Here is a 19,174-nt window from a genome sequence, read left to right as displayed (position 1 = left end):
ATTTATTTTATTGGGCTATCAACATGAGATACAGTATTAAACACAAATAAAAAATTAAGCCAAAGGTCTCTAGCTAACTGCTCCCACACAAACGATAACCACAGCATGCATAATATTATAATGTAAGCAACCCGTGAACTTTACACAATACAATAACATAATATAGTACCTAATTACAACTTTGAATTTAAACAACAAAAAGAAAGCAACAAAAAATAAAAAATAAAATAATAAGAGAGAGAGATTAAACTTTAAACTCGTAGTAAATCCTTTTTTAGAGTCAAGTTAAATGACTTAAAACGTGTAATTCGTTGGTCGTGAGCCGAGGTTTGTACTAAAAATAGTATTTGTACCTTATCTGAAGGGTTCTAAAGATGCTAATCATTAGTTATTTATATTTTCCTCAGATACAAGAACCACCCAATGGGAAGACCCGCGGCTGTCCAACCCACAAATCGCGGGCCCTGCTGTACCGTACTCGCGCGACTACAAACGCAAATATGAGTACCTCAAGAGCCAGCTGCGCAAGCCGGTAAGTCATGCTGCCTCTACATTCAAAGGATTTAAGTATTTTTATATCCCTTGTCTAGTACCCATAGTACAAGCTTTGGTTAGTTTGGGACTAGCGGCGCAGTGTAATATGTCCAAAGATATTAATTTATTTATTAACATTGGTATCATAGTTTCCAAAACCAAGTATCATAACGAGTATTTTTTAAAGAAGCCCCGTTATTCTGTCCAGCTAAAAAATTTATGCGTATGTTACGAGTGGGTCCATAATATCAGTCCAAGATTGCTAAATATCTTTTTTTAATTTTTTTTTATCCACAACGAGGAAGCTCTTGGCCTGTATCTCACCTGATGGTAAGTTATGATCAGGCCGAAGGTGGAAGCGAGTTTACCCGGAATCCTCAACCACGGAGGAACTGGCTATCTTACCTCTAACTGCCGGAACACAACAACGCTGTTAACATTGTTGTTATGGCGACAGACTTAGGTAAGATGGTGGTAGCTAGCCAGGCGGACTTAGAACAAGCCCTACCACCAACCAAACCGAACAGAAAAATCTGCCCCCACTGTGAATCGAACCCGGGACCTCTGCGTCTGAAGCAGGTGGTCTTACCACTAGATCAGAGGCGGCTTTTCTGAATACATCCGTGTTTTGTAGAATCTTTCCACGTAAATTATAGCCTGACCAGGAACATAAAAACCCTCGCCATGTTGCGGAAAATTAATGGTACTAATTTCTTTTAATGGCAACAGTAACTGAAAACTTCATTGACATGTCACCTTGCATGTCAGTCTATTGCTGTCAAAGTGTAAACAAACTTTATTTTAAATGTGCGCAATGGACATGGCGCACAATTTTTGTTGAAGATGCCAAAAAAAACTACAAAAAATTAGAATGAATACTGTATTTTTATTTTTTTGATATCTTTAAAAATGACTGAAATATTCAAGCTCAAAGTGCGCTCTTCCGCTCGGAGCGATTTTCCGCGCGGATTTTGAAAATGTGACGTATAGTCTATCCAATATAGCTTGATTAGAATGACAGATGTCATCAAAAGTAACGACATAACTTTGTAGTAGCGTTCAATGAGAGCTAAATATTAGCGGACAAGAAATAATTCACGTCTGACCTACAAACAATATTTTCGACGACAGTGCTTCCAATAAAAATGATAATTTCGTGTAAATGCAGCGTTAAATTACACCAATAAGTAGTAATTCGAAATTATAAAAATCAAGCTAGAGTATTAACGACGTCTCTACAAGGTTATCTCGAGTTACAAAAATGTTAGTGTTGGGACATATCGAGAAATGTCATATTAAATTAAAACTATTTTTTTAACATATTTAACAAAAAATTTTTCTAACTAATTTTTTAACATATTTAAGTCAAGTTATACGTTTTTCTAAATNGACTGACATGTTTATCGTATAGTACAGTCAACTATGAAAATTAGCTGTGGTTTGTTTCAACTACCTATTTTAAAGTTTTTTGTCACTTTGTAAGTATTGAATTTTATGGAATTGGGATAGAAGTACCGAGTTTGAAGCGTTCATGAGCAGACATTGCAGTAACAGTTGAATATTCAAGTTCAGAATTTGATTATTGATGAATAATAATAAAATCCTACTTGCTCGATTGATGGTTTCATTTAATTTATTTAAACCAGTTTATCTATAATATAATACGTTTTTGTTAATTTATGAAAATATTAAATAAGCCTATAATCCTGAATCCTGATACATAAAGTTAGCCTATTAATTTAATACAGGTACGACTGTACCCAGTGTTGCACTATCAAATGCAATTGAAGCGCCTCTATGCCAGGGTTTTTATGTTCCTGGTCAGGCTATACATAAAATCCCATCCCGCAGAGCAACGTGCCCAACAAGTTCGAGATCAAGGTGCGGCGGAACTCGATCCTGGAGGACTCGTACCGCATCATCAGCTCCGTCGTGCGCCTCGACCTGCTCAAGACAAAGCTCTGGGTCGAGTTCGAGTCCGAGGTCGGCCTCGGTGAGTCACTTCATGCTTTATTTATAACAGGAGTTTATCTGCGTCATCATCATCAGTAGGCCTAAGATGCGCGCCGTGATAGCTTTTATCAGGCCTGTTCATCTCCGCGAGTTTGCATCGAAAACAAAACACGCGCGACTACCCCTCCTGAGATACCAAATCGACAGGACAATCACGAGCGAGTATTGACGCACGCACGTATTCTTCACCCATTTGCATTGTAAAGACAATAAACCATATGTAAAAACGGTGGTGCAATTAATACTCTACAGTATTTTTAACTGCCTGAATAATATTAGAAACACAAAATATAATTCATGCTTATTAATGTATTTCCTCCGCCATTTTTCGCAGTTTGGCACCTCACATCACACATCATTTTACCGAAGTCAGCCCTATGTCTTCGGCGCAGTACCGATCACTGACGTTTGTCAACAAAATGGTGCTCGACTCTTGAGACAAGCTAAATTACACCATATTGTTAACGACATTGAGCATACATTTTTTTAAATACCTTCGCGAAGAAAATCTTCTGTACGAAGTACTTATTATTATTCTGTGCTTTTATCGACGTCAAAATGTATGGGCAAAATCGATAAAATGGCGTGATAACCGCTTATCGCGGCGCGCATCCTAGGCCTACTGGTCAGGTCATAAACCTCTAATTTACTAGGTGTTTGAAGGATTTGGCCAACACTACCCAGTCTGGCCAGTCGGATTGAGGAGTAGTGGGGTTAATTTTTTTTTTAGGCAAATGATTTCAATTCATTTGTTTTTGGTAATATTTTACCACACTTTTATGGCCTGCAGTGAAGTTTTTAAAGGCTGTTATTTTGAAGTCTGCTTATGGCATATCCTAGCGTGATGGTAAGAAGTATTTGATCTACGATGAAATATGCTTGCTCATAGTTGTTATAGATCAGGAAAATGATATGATGAAAATGAACGAGAAGTACCATCTGAAGCAAGGTACAAGAAAGGCTCTGAAACAAGGTATTTTGTACCCTCCGAAGCAAGGTACTTGTCTTCTTTTCAGATAGTCAAATGAACAATATCCTAATTAAATTGGTAACAAATATCTAACGTGGTTATTACACGAAGTGTATATTCCCAAATGGGTCTCAAAACCAAAGTCTGAGAGTAGAGAGAGCCTAACTCGCCAATCATTGGTTCACGAAAGCGTTAATTCTGTTACTAACGGTCAAATTATTTCAGACTACGGCGGCCTGGCTCGCGAGTGGTTCTTCCTGCTGTCCAAGGAGATGTTCAACCCGTACTATGGGTTATTCGAATACTCGGCCATGGACAACTACACGCTGCAGATCAACCCTAACAGCGGCGTGTGCAACGAGGAGCACCTCAACTACTTCAAGTTCATCGGCCGCGTGGCCGGCATGGCGGTCTACCACGGCAAGCTGCTCGACGGTATGTCTTAATCAAGGCTTTCACAGACCAAAAGCGGGTCAGAATCAGTGCGGGTCAGTTGCAGCGCGGCTGAGGCACACTGAAAGCAGCGCAGTTTCAAAGCAGTTGCAACGCGGGCGGTTGTCAAAAATATAAATATTCGAAAACCGCTTTCAACGCGCTGCTACCGCCCTGCGTCCGGTGTGTCATGTGGCCGCCATAGTAATACAACAGCGCGGGCCCGCGCTCGCGCCGCTTCTGTCCCGCGCCCGCGCCGCCTCGTTTGTCGTTCGGCAGTTGCAGTGCGGCGCGGTTGGAGCGCGGGCCCGCGTTCAAATTTGGTGTGACATACTTCAAAGAGTATCTTGTATTACAACTTGCGCGGGCCCGTATTCAAACTGCGCTGCTACTGCCCTGCGTTTGGTCTGCCCAAGGCTTTATGGCCTCGTGATAGGGGTCACTTTGCCTAGATACTGCACGCTGCAGATCAACCCTAACCAAAAACATTTTCATGTAAAATGTTGCCAAGTCGAGACCCGTGGTTCGCACCGTGAAAAAGTTTATTAGACCTCATGTGGAGCCAATCTTCTAACTATGTAGTTCCAACTCTACTTATCTTAACTTCACAAATTCTATACCTTACCCAAAATATGTGGCATGGCCGTTTCGCTATCTATCTGGGTAAGAAAATGTTTATTACCGTTCAATAGTTCTTGTAGTAACAAAATGGCCTATTTATTTATTTAAACACTATTGCACAGACATAAAAATGATCAGTATAAAAAGGCCTATGTACAAATCCTGCTATAATTTCACAATGAGGGCTATCGTTTTTATACTTAACAGTTGGCACCGATGGCGATTGACAGGACCTTACTCTACAGTGGCGCCATCTTGATGAGTGCAAATGCGATAGTCCTCCTACCACTTTCGCGCTCACCAGTTGGTGCCACTGTCTTCGCTACTAGCAAGTGACAGGACCTTACTCTACAGTGGCGCTAACTGGTGAGCGCTAAAACGATAGCCCTCATTAGTGACGTTAATTTTGTTATTGTCGGCAGCATTCTTCATCCGTCCGTTCTACAAGATGATGTTGGGCAAGCAGATCGATCTCAACGACATGGAGTCCGTCGACCTCGAGTACTACAACTCGCTTATGTGGATCAAGGTACATTCATATTACCTTTACGGATTAAATTGAGAAAAGAAATTAAATTGAGTTTGTTCCGGCGTTTCTTCTCAGCACTTGCCATATGTTTGTCTCGAAGCGCTGGTAGGGCCCAAAAGATAAGGAGACATGTAAAGTGCCCCATAAGGGCTACCTTTTTCTTTTTTTATTATTTTCTATTGACGTTCATAAGTGCCACTTGTGGTCTAAACTGAATAAATATTTTTTGATTTTGATTTTGATTTTGAAAATGTTATCTATAAGATGTTATGATAGATGTCTTTCGGGACAAGCTATCTTCATTTAAGCGCAAAATCCTAAACAGCTTCGCATCGAGTCGCTGGCGAAATGTTATTCCAGCTAAATAATACTCGCTGAAGAAACTCTTTTCTTTTAGTGTAGACACAGTTTAAATGTATTGTTAGGGTCCTAACGAATATTAGTATAATGAATGAAATAGCGGACTGTATAAAAATAGGTGCTGTATTCTCGCCAGCCTAATTACAGGAAAACTATCTTAGACTACGCGGTATTTGTGCGACGACGGTGGTGTCCCAAAGGCGAGTGTGTGACCCGAGCGCAGCCGATGATGACGCTGTCGGCCCGAGGTGACGTTAGTCATTGTACGCCGCCCGCACGTCTCCTCCCGCGCGTTGTTGGGTTCCCAACAGTATAAGTCCACTATTGCATGCCGTGGCAACCTTTAATTAAGGCAGCACTTAGATTAAGTTTAAATACGTTGTAAATATTGATTGACTTCTAGTGTATGTCTTGTTGGTTGTCCTATTAAATAAATAAAATATAAGAACCTTTTAAGTGAGAAAACGGGACTCAAATGCACACTTTTTACACTGAACGCGTCAGTAAATAAGTACTTGCTAGACGTTTCAGCTATGTTGTTACAGTCGTGCTCACAAGCAGGCTTCCTTCACTCAGTCTTATTATAGACCTTTGCACTTAAAATATTAATTTAGCGTATTTCCGGTAATAGTGAAAGGATTCACATACTTGTTTGAGGGTCAAAATAACCAGTATTTCTATACTTCCAGGAAAACGACCCATCAGAACTGGACCTCACGTTCTCGGTAGACGAGGAGCAGTTCGGCAAGACCATCCAAAGAGACCTCAAGCCGGGAGGCGCGAATATTTCCGTAGATAACGAAAATAAGGATGAGTATATTAAGTAAGTAAATATTGTATCGTTATGAATGTCACTGTCAGATCATTTAGTATCCATTGCAGGAAGACGACCCACTTTCATTTACCTTAATGGATTAGGCCTACAGTTTCCGCCATCCAGACGGGTTAGAAGTCATAGTCATTTATTCCATAAACCATAACATTATCGTATTGAAAGTTTATCACTTAGTCGCATTTTATGACTCGGGAAGAATGGGGTTTGGTCTTGGTCTATTCTTCTCTACTCTGTGGGTTTCCTACGATTATGCTATGTATATATGACGTCATGTCCAGCTTAACATTATGGTATTTTATGCAGTTGATTTGCGGGCGATTTTGCAAAGACAATGTATAGTATGATGTACTGTGCAATGGGTCGCACAGTTCTAACTACCCATTTCCGTTTTTTCTCTTGCTCTCATCAAGTGGTGATTCCTAGCGATCTATCGCAAAAGAGAGAACGAGAGGACATGATTGGAAATGGGTAGCTGGAAATGTGGCCCATAGTAAATGACGTAAGAATAATTTAGCTAAATGCTAAAGCCCGGTCTGTGAGCACGTAGAATTTTGTCCAATGACCCCAAGCTACCCATCCTTATCGCTCGCGCGTAATTATATTGCTGTCGCGACTGTGCGACGGGCGCCCGCAGTGAGTGTGCGAGAGACCAGACTATAGAGGCATGTGAAGGATTTGATCAACACTTCGCATACTGGCTATACGGGTTGGGAAGCCCTGATGGTCTCATATTATTTTGTTCCTTAGTCGCCTTTTACGATTTGCATGGGATGAATGGAATTGGCTAAGTTACAGGAGGCATAAACATTATGGTATCTTATGTAGTTGTGTTAGGGGCGATTTTGCAACAATAACGTAGTTTGATGTGCTGCATCTACACATAAAGAGAGAAGTTTTAGCGGGCGAGCATTCATCATCATCATCATCATTATCATTATCATCATCATCATCTCAGCCATAGGACCTCCACTGCTGAACATAGGCATCCCCCAATGCTTTCCATGTTACCCGGTTGGTAGCGGCCTGCATCCAGCGCTTTCCTGCTACCTTTATTATGTCGTCGGTTCACCTTGTGGGTGGACGTCCCACGCTGCGTTTTCCGGTACGCGGCCTCCACTCCAGTATCTTGCTGCCCCATCGGCCGTCAGTTCTGCGTACTATGTGCCCTGCCCATTGCCACTTAAGCTTGCTAATCCGTCGGGCTATGTCCATAGTATTGGTCCTATTCTTCTCCGTGGGAACCCCACGACTAAGCTATGTACAGATGACGTCATGTCCAACTTAACATTGTTGTATGTGATTTGTGGGCGATTTTGCAAAGACAATGTATAGTGTGATGTGCTGTACAATGGATTACAGTTTCAGATACCCATTTCCGTTTTTTCTCTCGCTCTCATCAAACGGTGATTTATTGGGCTTTCAAATAACACCAATATTGTTGGGGCACCATGATTGTGTCAGAAGAAAATCTTTGTAGTTCGCGTTAATTTGATGCTGAGTATATTAGCACAGAATAATAATAAGTACTACGTACAGAAGTTTTACTTCGCGAAGGTATTTAAAAAAATGTATGTTCAATGTCATTAACAATATGGTGTAATTTAGCCTGTCTCAAGAGTCAAACACCATTTTGTTGACAAACGTCAGTGATCGGCACTGCGCCGAAGCTATAGGGCTGACTTCGGTAAAATGATGTGACGTGAGGTGCCAAATTGCGGAAAATGGCGGAGGAAATACATGATTTAGCATGAATTATCATGAATAATATTAACTACTTATTTACCTCTCAGTGTCTTGAGGCAACTTAAAAAATTACATTCTGTGTTTTTATTATTATTTAGGCAGTTAAATACTGCACAGTATTTACTACACCATTTTCTTTATTTTCTTCCATCATACACAAGAATACGCGTGCGTGAGTCAATGTTCGCTCGTATGTGAGGCCTTGTCGAATAGTATCCTGTAGGTGGGCCATCGTGCGTGTTTTGTTTGCGATGTAAACTTGCGGAGATGAACAGGCCTGATATTAGTTGCTAAAGTGAGCGGTCTGTCTCCAGACTAGTGATCCAGTGGCGCTTCGTGAGCCGCGTTCAGGAGCAGATGTTCGCGTTCCTGGAGGGTCTGGGCGCGCTGGTGCCGCTGCCGCTGCTGAAGATCTTCGACGAGCACGAACTGGAGCTGCTGCTGTGCGGAATCCAGCACATCGACGTGCGCGACTGGCGCGCCAACACGCTATACAAGGGCGACTACCACGCCAACCACCTTGTCGTGCAGTGGTTCTGGCGGGTGAGTGCAAAGTTGTCCTCGATTACCCCTCGTACACTCATTTCAATCAAGCGACCAGGAATGAACACTGTTAGGGGGCGTCCATTAATTACGTGGGTTAAATAATACCCAAAATTGTCTCACGTAATTAATGGACGCCCCCTTAGACAAAAGCTTTTCCCATGGAAACATCTCAGGTTAACGACCGATCTTGCATCGCCCGCATCCTGGTGCTTTCCGTGCACTTCACTGGATTGTCGATCCACCGAATGAAAAGCCTGTATACATCACTGTGGGATTATCATGCGAGAATCTTTCTGCCGCAACACCTATCAGTTCTACGGGCTATTTGCCCCGCCCACCTTTCTGCCGCAACACCTATCAGTTCTACAGGCTATTTGCCCCGCCCACTAAGGCTCTCTTATCTCTCTTGTCAACTCTCTCATCCTTTTGATGATCATTTTACAAGAGCCATATTCTTTTTCTTGTCATGTCGAAACCAAACTTATACAGTAAACAGTGTCAGACCAAAACTCCGCTACGAGAGTGGCGTTGTCAGTAGCATTAATTAAATCTTTATTAAAGAGCCATATTTTTATTAAAACAAATCGCATGACTGAGAAAGATAACTGAGTTCCGCCACTTCTTCTCAGCACCAGCCCATATGTTGTCCCGAAGTGGTTGTAGGGCAAGTTATATTTGGGACGTGTATAAGTGCCCTGTAAAAGGGCCTATGTCACAAAATATAACAGAAGGTAAACTCCATACTAAGCGCGCTCGAGCCACGCACACATAGACACTGCTCACTTACGCGTTATTAAGACTGTCTTGGACGAATGCGAGGCGCGACTGCTCACGCGTTTGTGAAATTATTTTGTTTGTGCGAAAATGAGTGAACAACAAAAAAGGGGTATTATAACATTTGTTAAGTAGATGGTTGCTTACACTCAACATTAAGAACTAAATTTTCGTTGTTTAAACTACCAGTTGATTCCGGGAGGTAAGTAAGGTATTTATTTGAATTTCAATAGTTCGTTTAACGTTGACAAATTGAAAGCCAACTCAATTATTAGGAATATCGAAGTGTTTTAAAGAGGTTTTAGGAATTATTGGATAATAGTGTCAACCACCCACCTACATACTACTTCCTTCTTGTGTATTTGTTTGCAAACTATTACTATAATAACGTACTAAACATAACTACATAATTATACGATCTGTTATTATCTTTCTTCCATAGTATTAAGAGTTACATTTTTCTATCATAACGAAATAAACGCAACACATGACAAGACAACCCTAGCGCGACGGCCGAGCGCAAGTATGCAAAGCGAGGTACATACATGAGTTTACCTTCTGTTATATTTTGTGCCTATGTACTGAATAAACTCATTCATTTAATTTCCAGGTGGTGCTATCATTCTCTAACGAGATGCGCTCGCGCCTGCTACAGTTCGTAACAGGGACGTCTCGTGTTCCGATGAACGGCTTCAAGGAGCTGTACGGCTCCAACGGCCCGCAGCTGTTCACCATCGAGAAGTGGGGCAGCCCTGACAACTACCCTCGCGCGCACACCTGGTAAGTAATAGAGACGAGCCCGTTTCCACCATCAATCCCTAATTTTTAAGTGATTTGTAAGTAACACATAACAGGAATTTTCTTTTCATAGCAGTCACAAAAATTAGGGATTGATGGTGAAAACGGGCATAAGTTTCTTGCGCTGCTTCTTCTCTGGCCCAGTTATTGTGTTGAAGCAGTGTTAGAGTTAATACTGGGACGTGTAAAAGTACTTTTTAAAAGTCTCCTTGCATAAATAAATGAGTTTTTATGAGACTGACAGGCTGGTGTCTCCAGATAGTCTACGATAACAAGATGCCGGTCAACTCGACTCGGACAACTTGACCTTATAATAGTCCTTAGTCGATCCTCTCACACCCCCGACATTTCGATCCTCGTCAACTGGCCGGATCGAATTGAGAGTTGAGTTGTAGCTCCCAGCATGTGACGGAAACCAGGTCACCTGCTAAGTTACAGCTGGAAACACATTGACGACCATACAATCGCTTATGGTAGTTTCGGACGAATATTGATGTTGAGCGGATCGGGCTTACTATTTACGTATTCAACAACTGGAGATGGAAATGAATGGAAGGAATGGAATATGAAACCACCGTTCCGTTCGGTTTAGTCTCAGTGGAAATGCACCCTAACGCGATGTCCTAAGTCGGCGACGAGTACGATCAAACCAATAGTACCCCTTTCTTGCGGCTTATGTGCCGGATTGCGGCGCTTCGCGAGGGTGTCGTTACTTCTTGTGACTTAGAGGACACTGCGTGATAGATCTCAGATTCTCTCTGATTGTTCTAATATTTGAATCGCGTCTCCTTTCCAGCTTCAACCGCATAGATTTACCTCCATACGAGAGCTACCAGCAACTCCGAGAGAAACTCATCAAGGCCATCGAGGGCTCGCAGGGCTTCGCGGGCGTCGACTGAACCCCTCTCACACACACACGCGTCTCCCCCACACTGTGCAGTGGACACAAGCCTCCGTGTGCGTGCGCGGACCGGACTTTATGCAGCTGACGCAATGTGCCTCTTATTGTATGGGAATAATTGTTGTTGCTTGCTCACACCGATCATATCTATATGTCAACACGAAATTGTGAACTCCGTCAGTTTATAATATAACGCGTGAGATTGTAAACTAACAGTGGGTTAGGTTAGATTGTAATTTAACTACGTCAGATTATAATCTGACGGAATTCACAATATTACGGTGACATACATCTAAACTACCGCTGTGTGACCATTCTTAATCAAAGCTACAAAACTGTACGATGTTTAGAACAGACCACAAACGGCAAAATCTGTGTTATAGTCTGTTTTTATTTCGAGTAATAACTGACTTTCGGTCTTTCAATGATTCGTATTGGTTGGTTTTAAGGTTAAATGTCAGTTACTAACCTCGAATTAAAAACTAGACTATACAATAAATTATGTATGTTGTTATTTGGCAAACGAGTATAGAAGTCGACACAGAATTTGCTAGTTCTTCATAACTAAAACTTCCTATAAATACGCTTTTACAGTAGAATTTGCTGGTGTTAGTAGAAGCTACGCCACATCCATCCACAGAAGTGTTAACTACTATGACTATGAATACGACGGTAGACAACGAAAAGGCAATATCAATTTAGAATGACTGAAGTGTTTGTGAGTGAGTGAATGAATGTAAACTGAACTTGTGATAGGACCATTTTAATGTACTAATAAATAAAATCTTTGCTAAATAAAATGAGCTGTCAATAAAACTCGAGTGTAATAAATACACAGCGTGATGGACTGCACTACTATACTACGGTTATTCATGACTGATGATGATGATTTATTGTTTTATACTTTTTGGTCAATCAGGCTAACAATCGACCATAATTTTTGTCTGGAAAAGCTTCAGTTCACTAGATTTTATTATCATTAGTCAACTTGTGAAGTCAGGTTTAAAAATAAATATTTAAATTGCAATAAATTTGCATTTGTTGAATAAAAGAATAACATTCATTTTAGAGTTCGAAAGATATAAGCAAAATATTTTCATTACTATGATCAGTTTGACAAGCTAAGTAGATTCTCGCTAGCAACGCAACTACCATAGGATGTATTAAGGTAACCCTGTATGTGAGAAATCATAAAAAATTGCGACCTCTTTTAGATCACTGAATTTTGAAGTACAAACAATCAGTCAAAATTAAGTAAAGCTTACGAAGTCAGTATGTCTGTTAAAACTTGAAACATGAAAACTTTGATATAAAACAAAGAAAATTTGGAAAAATAGATAGACATTAAATTAATAATTTTTCATGAGGGCGGTGAATGCTCAAGTGTGTGTGGTTCAGTAGCATTGTAGTATCGAGTGCCTATACTTTTACGAGTACGTACGAGTACTTTCGTAGTATCATTACTAGTTTATTCCTTGCTATGCAATGTTGAAGGTATGTCTGTGTTTGATAAAAACGAAAGAGAAAAAAATATCTGTTTTAGTTTATTACAAGTTAATCAAAATAAGGAAACAAATTCATACAGCAAATAATATGTCCTACACTAGGTAGATTGATAGCCCGTATTCACAAACATTACTATGAGGTCTCACAGTGCCCGTGGACGCACAGGGTGACACACGAACCAATCGCAGACCTCTATTCAACGCTGTGCGTTTGATTTGCTGCTTCACTTAAGCAAGCATCGTTTGTGAATACGGGCTTGATAATGTCTGGTATACGATCATAAACCGGTCACGTAATAATTATGACTTTTTTCAATGGATTTTAAATAAATTAAGAGTCCAGTGACTGTCACTTTTAAAAAAAATATATGAATCTTGACATACATCAGAATTAATAAAAGAAGTGTTCACAACTCACAGACAAAAATATAGGAAAATTGTATGTAAATGTGACACGAGGACATTATATGAACATAACTTTTCAGACATATTGCATCGTTAGTCGGCTAGCTTCACTATTTGCCATAATAAATTAGATAATCCTCTATGTATACTTGTTGTTTATTGCTGTATGATGGTAGAAAAAGTACAATGAAAATAATATGTTTGTGGCAGAAATTATAAGGATTTATACTTCAGTCTAACAACAAAATATTCGTCAGACTTATTTGAACTAAATGTGAAAGAGCCCTTAGTGTTAGTTTCAAATAAATCAGTTCATAGGCCCGTATTATCAAATGAATCCCAAAAGTCGATCCAAACCCGATTGGTTGTGGCCAATCACAGGTTGCCTATTATTGCTGAAAGATTTCAACTCTAACTTGGATGGCGTTTTATAATATGAGCCTTAGACTGACTCAACGAAATAGGTACATACAAACTGCTTCCTATTGTGTGAAACTTATGAATTTATCATGAACTTATGAATTGGTGTCATTTTAAATTAGACAATAAATATCGAGAAGTGTGACTAGTGTTCCTACCCCGACCCGCTAGCTAAACCACATTTTCTTAGTCCGATTATGTGTGAAAGAGATATTTGAACTGTTGCCTTTAGATCAAGTTTGTTAAAGTCTAGTTCTCGTAAATCTTGATGTAATAACTTGAATGAATTGTAATTATAATATCATTAGTTGATGATATACTTTTTATGATGTGCCTTTAGAACAAATAATTATTGTGTAACTTTGCACAGACAGTCAAGGACTGCGGAGGTCGTCATTCTGTAGAATTTGCCTGTTTGTGTTCCTCAAAATTAGGACTCCTTTGTTATTTAATTTTAATACGTCATTCGTTGTCTATTTAACTATGTTCTAAACCTTGGAATTGAATTCGATAGCTTTTATTATGTCATCTAGACCGTCTAGAAATTCTCCCAATCTTCCTAATCATCAAGGAGTCCTAACTCAGTCCGTATCCTGGCAGTGTCCTTTGTAAGATTTGTCTACGACATTTCTTAACTCTAAAATTCATGTTTTCTTTAAGCAATTTTAGTGTGTAAACGGCGACGTAAGGTCCACTTTGTACGCTAGTACTATTGTTATCTATTGCCATTTCACGGTGAAGAAGCGTGTGTATTGTAATGTAGCTCGACATCATCAGATGTGCCTGATACTGATAGGTCTGACACCAAGATACGGCCAATGAGGGCTATCGTTTTTATACTTAACAGTTGGCACCCCTGGCGATTGACAGGACCTTACTCTACAGTGGCGCCATCTTGATGAGTGCAAATGCGATAGTCCTCCTACCACTTTCGCGCTCACCAGTTGGTGCCACTGTCTTCGCTACTAGCAAGTGACAGGACCTTACTCTACAGTGGCGCTAACTGGTGAGCGCTAAAACGATAGCCCTCATTTCTTTCAGTCCGCCAAATCTTAAGTCAGATTGGATGGTTTTGTACGTTGAAGATGCATCAAATGTATTAAACATTATTATTTAATTTATTCCACGTATTATTTGCTCTTTGGTAATTTTAAATCAAGTGATATAGCTGACATTTTCGAAAAATCTTTTCGTTGTAATTTTTAACTTAATGAATTGTAATTAAAAGAGTTGTTTGTCAGTGTGTTATTATTATGATTATATATTTTTTAAATTTTGCGTCCTGTATACTTTAATGATCAGTCTGCTTTTGCTTAGTATAAAAATGATATTTTCGTATTCAACGCATTGTATATAAATATTAATTAGTATAAGGTGTAAAAAATTGCTAAATTAGGTTATAAAATTAAGATTGTTTTCCATGAAATGGAACAAAAATAAAAGAAATTATATTATTACGACGTGGAGCAATTATTTACACCCTGTATTTATTTACTTTTAACTTATACGAAGTCAATAAGATACGTTTATAAAAGGTTTACTTAATTATTTTGTAGTTATTTTAGTTTGTACGCGGCGTATTTTAGTTTTAACTATGAGAGTGTTACTTTCATAATAGTTGGTACTGTGGAATTGCGATACATAACGTAAATAATTGCTATGGAGTTATTATCGGTGCTGACATAGAAAAAGTTGTAGTCTTCTACTACTTTGTGGGTTATTATAAATTGATGTCACAATTCTGTTCAAACTGCGTGCACCGCTTTAGGCGTCAGACCAACGATTTGACATGCCTTCCGAAACATAGAACCGTATAAATTTTTTTGACTCACCCACTTTTGTGTCTCGTCTATTAATTGAATCTAGACCAGTTGTAGTAAAAAAAACATACGAAACACCTTCACCAATTAGTCTTCGCTCATTAAATGTCACACTTTAGATGTTTATATCGCTATAGAAGGCCAAAAGAAAGTGTCGATCGCCTTCGCATCGATCGAGGAAGCAAGTTATCTCCCAATATGAACGTAAGATGTGCTTTACGCAAATGTCGACCTTGCCGCGATGGTCACTAAACATCAATCATCATGTAGAAAAACAATGTGGAAACACTGCACACAAATTGCACATAAATACACTCGGTGTGATAATACAAACTAGGCACTCCTTCATAGGCAATAGTTTCATTAACTGCTATTTTCGATTACAAGTAATCATGTACCTGGAACCGGAAATGTAGCTGGAACCCAAAGTACTAATGAAATTAGTAATTTCCAATCTAATTAGAAATAATAATAATTAAATTTTTAAGATATAATTATCTAGGAATTACAATGGAATCGCAAGCTGTTGATTACCAAATCATGGCCTTTTACTAAAACTAGTATTGACCTTTCAAATAAGCCTACTGAACTCCACGCCCTGCTGTGGTCTTTTGTTGACATACAACTCAATTTGGCGTGCATAATAATTATAGAGAAATTGCGAACTCGAGATATTACCTGCTCGGGTGACCTTTGCCGATTCCTTGTCGGTTATTTAACGATCGTCACTTTCATTGTTAAGAGCCACTTAATGTTGGAGTTCTTTTAACTGTCAGGCTGGTTTTAGTGTCACGCGGACTGTCAGTGCGGACCCGCTCCACACGGCCAATCTGTATGAACTTCTAGGGAGCGTTTTAGAGTAATGCGGTCCGGAGGAACCGCTCGCTCCCTAGCAGTTCATACAGATCGGCTGTGCGGAGCGATCCACACTGACACTAAAACCAGCCTCAATATAATTGAAACAAAAACTGTTAAGGCTGGAGCAGTTTTTAGTCCAAGAAAAGTTTTGATAGAGTTCGCATTCGAAACGCATAAATGTAACTTTACAGGATGTCCCGATTCTTCAATCTTCCTTCAAAGAAGACTACTCCCATCCCACCTATAGATATAGGTACCTACACGATACCTCGATTAACCATTCCATACAAAATCATGTTATAACCATACATCAAATTCACTTAGTGCTTACTCAAGTTATGTATGTAATTTCATAGTACTCGTTATGAATTCGTAACTTGCAATAAAATAGGTGTCATTCAATTAGTTTTATCAAGTGCTGTTTGAACACGACAAGACAAAATTAAGGCTCGAGTACACTAGGCAACCAAATTTTATTTCTCACCTGTGTATTAAGCCTTTATGAGGTGGCGATATAGTTCCCACCACATTCGGACCTTACTGATATGGTTTAAAGTTCAAAAATGTATGCCTAAAGGGTATTTCCCACTGGAAGTGATAATAAATGTCAATGTATAAGTTTTACTTCCTCGACTTACGTGACATGTTGATTTACTGATTTCCGATTGCCATATGACGCGGGCATTATAAATAATGGCTCATCCAACCGAATTATCTTCGAAATACTATTGTTGTCGTGTCAACTTGCACATTATTTCCATTAAAGCAATTATATGTCGATTATACTATAAAGAGAATAAAGATGGATCACGCCTGTCCGCATCTATACGTGAGTGGCATTTCTGATATACTCATTGCATATTTAATTTCCACTTCATTTTATAAGCTTCACTGGTTTTTGAGTATTCATAAGGTTAACTCGTGAAGAGTAGCATTTATATATTTTATTTAAGAAAGTAATCATATTAGTCAAAAAGTCAGTGATCATTCGGTTCTTTTATAATGGATTCATATTATTTTCATTTAAATGAAGTTTGGTCAAAGTCCGATTCCTTTTATTTGATTCATTAATTTGATTTGACTTAAACTTTTTGTTTAATGTTTTAGCCATTTCCAAACGACTGACAGTAGATGCGGACGAGTGTAGAACGCCCCTAAATGCATCGTGCCTCAAGCGGTCCTGTGCCACACAGGCTGGGGGTCCACTCTGCACTACGATATCTAGACAAGCAAAAAAGAAAAAGGGTACGGAAAGAAAGAGTAAGAGTAGGTTTTACTCCGTACGTAGATAGCGTTCGATACGAATATTGTCATGATGCAATATCGTTTTCCAGAGTGGGCCTCTTGTATACTATATTATAGATAGTTGTATTCACGTTAAACATTTAGTTCGACCGGCGAGGGACATTTATTTGAACAATGTTTGATGTTGTTGCATTAACTTAAGTATATTTTATTATTACTATTGTATAATTATTATCCTGTAAATAGATTATTGAAACGAAAACTTCATGCAAATTAAAAGTTATTAATCATGATTTACGTGTTTTGTTTTTCGTTATTATTACCTTAAATCTTATTTATTAGAGATATTTTGAGTGTTAAGTGTTATTTTTTGTTTAATTAAATGAAAACTAATATTTCTTTTCCTACAACAATCTGAGTCAGAATATTTATTAACTTTCAATGTAATTTATTAGGTATCCACGTGTTACTCGTAAAGTAGGCACGTTCACCGAATGCGTAAGTTCCGAATTATAAGTGAAATATGTGAATATTTATAGATAAGTACTTCGTAAGTCGTCCACCGAGTTCTCTACCAGCTAACCTTGACGATGAGCTGATCCGAAGTAAGTACCTATTCTATACTAGTTTCTGCCCGCGATTTGTCGCGGCTCTCAGAGAAAGAATTGCGTATTCTGCGATTAAAAACGTCTTGCCAAAAGAATTTTTCATTTTCTTATCCTTAGAATGCTGGCGCATTATCACGGAACTGAATTTCAGGTCCGTTCACCCTTTATGATCCAACTAAAGAAATGACATTCCCGCCTTAGGCATTTTCGTTTTTTTTTTCAGGTTATTTTTAATAGAAATTACAGTACGTACTGAGTTTCTTGGGCTGCTTCATCTCAAGGGCAAGGCGTAAAAGCCAAATAAGCGATAGCAGAAAATGCTTAAAAAAATATTATTTGAAATCAATGCTCATCAAAATTGGTTTAGGCGTGAAAACGTAACGAAGAAACGGACGGTTAATTTCGTATTTAACTATAATATAACTAAAAACATAGATTACTATGCCGATATACGAGTTTGAGCAGATCGGTTTGTCAGGTGGGCATGTGGGCAAGTTGCGGACGGAATCTGTAATGAGCGAAGAATGTTGTAACACGCTATGGGATGAATTGTAATTAATAGGTAACGTAGTATCTTTAAAACATTTGTTATGTGAGCGAGATGAGGGAAATGACTTCATATTGTGACGTTATTGCTTTGGGGCTTGAGGCCTAAGCACTATCGTAAGTTGAAGACCGACTAGTATTCCCGAATTCATACTAAGTTAATTAATTTACTGCTTATACTTATAGAACTTCGTTTTTCAGGAAAAAACTAAATAAGTAGGTATTATAGTATTTTAAAGTTTTTTGTCCAAATAATAGGTGGAAACAGATAATAATCGTTTCTGTGACCGCTTCATAAAGCACGTGTTACATTATACAGTATTTTATGAGCATTGATGTATAGGCATGATATGCTTCACACCTCAAAACTGAAGGCTATTATGTTACATCAATGACTGAAGGTAAGTACCTACTTAATGCGTTGTCTCACATAACGATTTTGCCAATGCAACGCAACGATGCACTTCTTATTTGTGGGAAGGAGGAAAACTCAGCAATATTTCATTCGAAAACTGTGTACAGACAGCGCCAATATGTGATAGTTTTGTGTAATAATGAGATATTTTTCTCACTTAAGAATTTACTGTATGAAAACTTAATTATGCAGCTAGGAAAATGAAATGGTCCTCCTCAACATGTAAGAGATTCTAAATAAAAAAAGTAGGTGCATGAAGGTTCCTCCTTCATGCACCTACTTTTTATTTTTAAAAA

The 19,174-nt window shown here is 38.9% G+C and overlaps 1 protein-coding gene across 6 annotated transcripts in view; it reads left to right on the top strand.

The window, feature by feature from the left end:
- Nedd4 (E3 ubiquitin-protein ligase Nedd4) overlaps positions 1-15,705 on the top strand; it is a 52,486-nt gene extending 36,781 nt beyond the window's left edge. For all 6 annotated transcript variants that reach the window (XM_028321205.1, XM_028321204.1, XM_028321206.1 and 3 more), the window contains 8 exons: positions 408-532; positions 2,386-2,527; positions 3,743-3,952; positions 4,993-5,099; positions 6,149-6,282; positions 8,352-8,580; positions 9,968-10,137; positions 10,952-15,705. In XM_028321205.1, the coding sequence (XP_028177006.1) occupies positions 408-532; positions 2,386-2,527; positions 3,743-3,952; positions 4,993-5,099; positions 6,149-6,282; positions 8,352-8,580; positions 9,968-10,137; positions 10,952-11,054 (1,220 nt within the window). In that variant the 3' untranslated portion in view covers positions 11,055-15,705. The remainder of the gene's footprint in view (positions 1-407; positions 533-2,385; positions 2,528-3,742; positions 3,953-4,992; positions 5,100-6,148; positions 6,283-8,351; positions 8,581-9,967; positions 10,138-10,951) is intronic.
- The last annotated feature ends 3,469 nt before the right edge of the window (positions 15,706-19,174 follow it).

Source organism: Ostrinia furnacalis, unplaced genomic scaffold (genome assembly GCF_004193835.3).
Source record: "Ostrinia furnacalis isolate ACB-3 unplaced genomic scaffold, ASM419383v2 OfSCF7481, whole genome shotgun sequence".
NCBI classification, from domain to species: Eukaryota; Metazoa; Arthropoda; class Insecta; order Lepidoptera; family Crambidae; genus Ostrinia; species Ostrinia furnacalis.
This window is presented reverse-complemented; position numbering and strand designations above follow the sequence as displayed.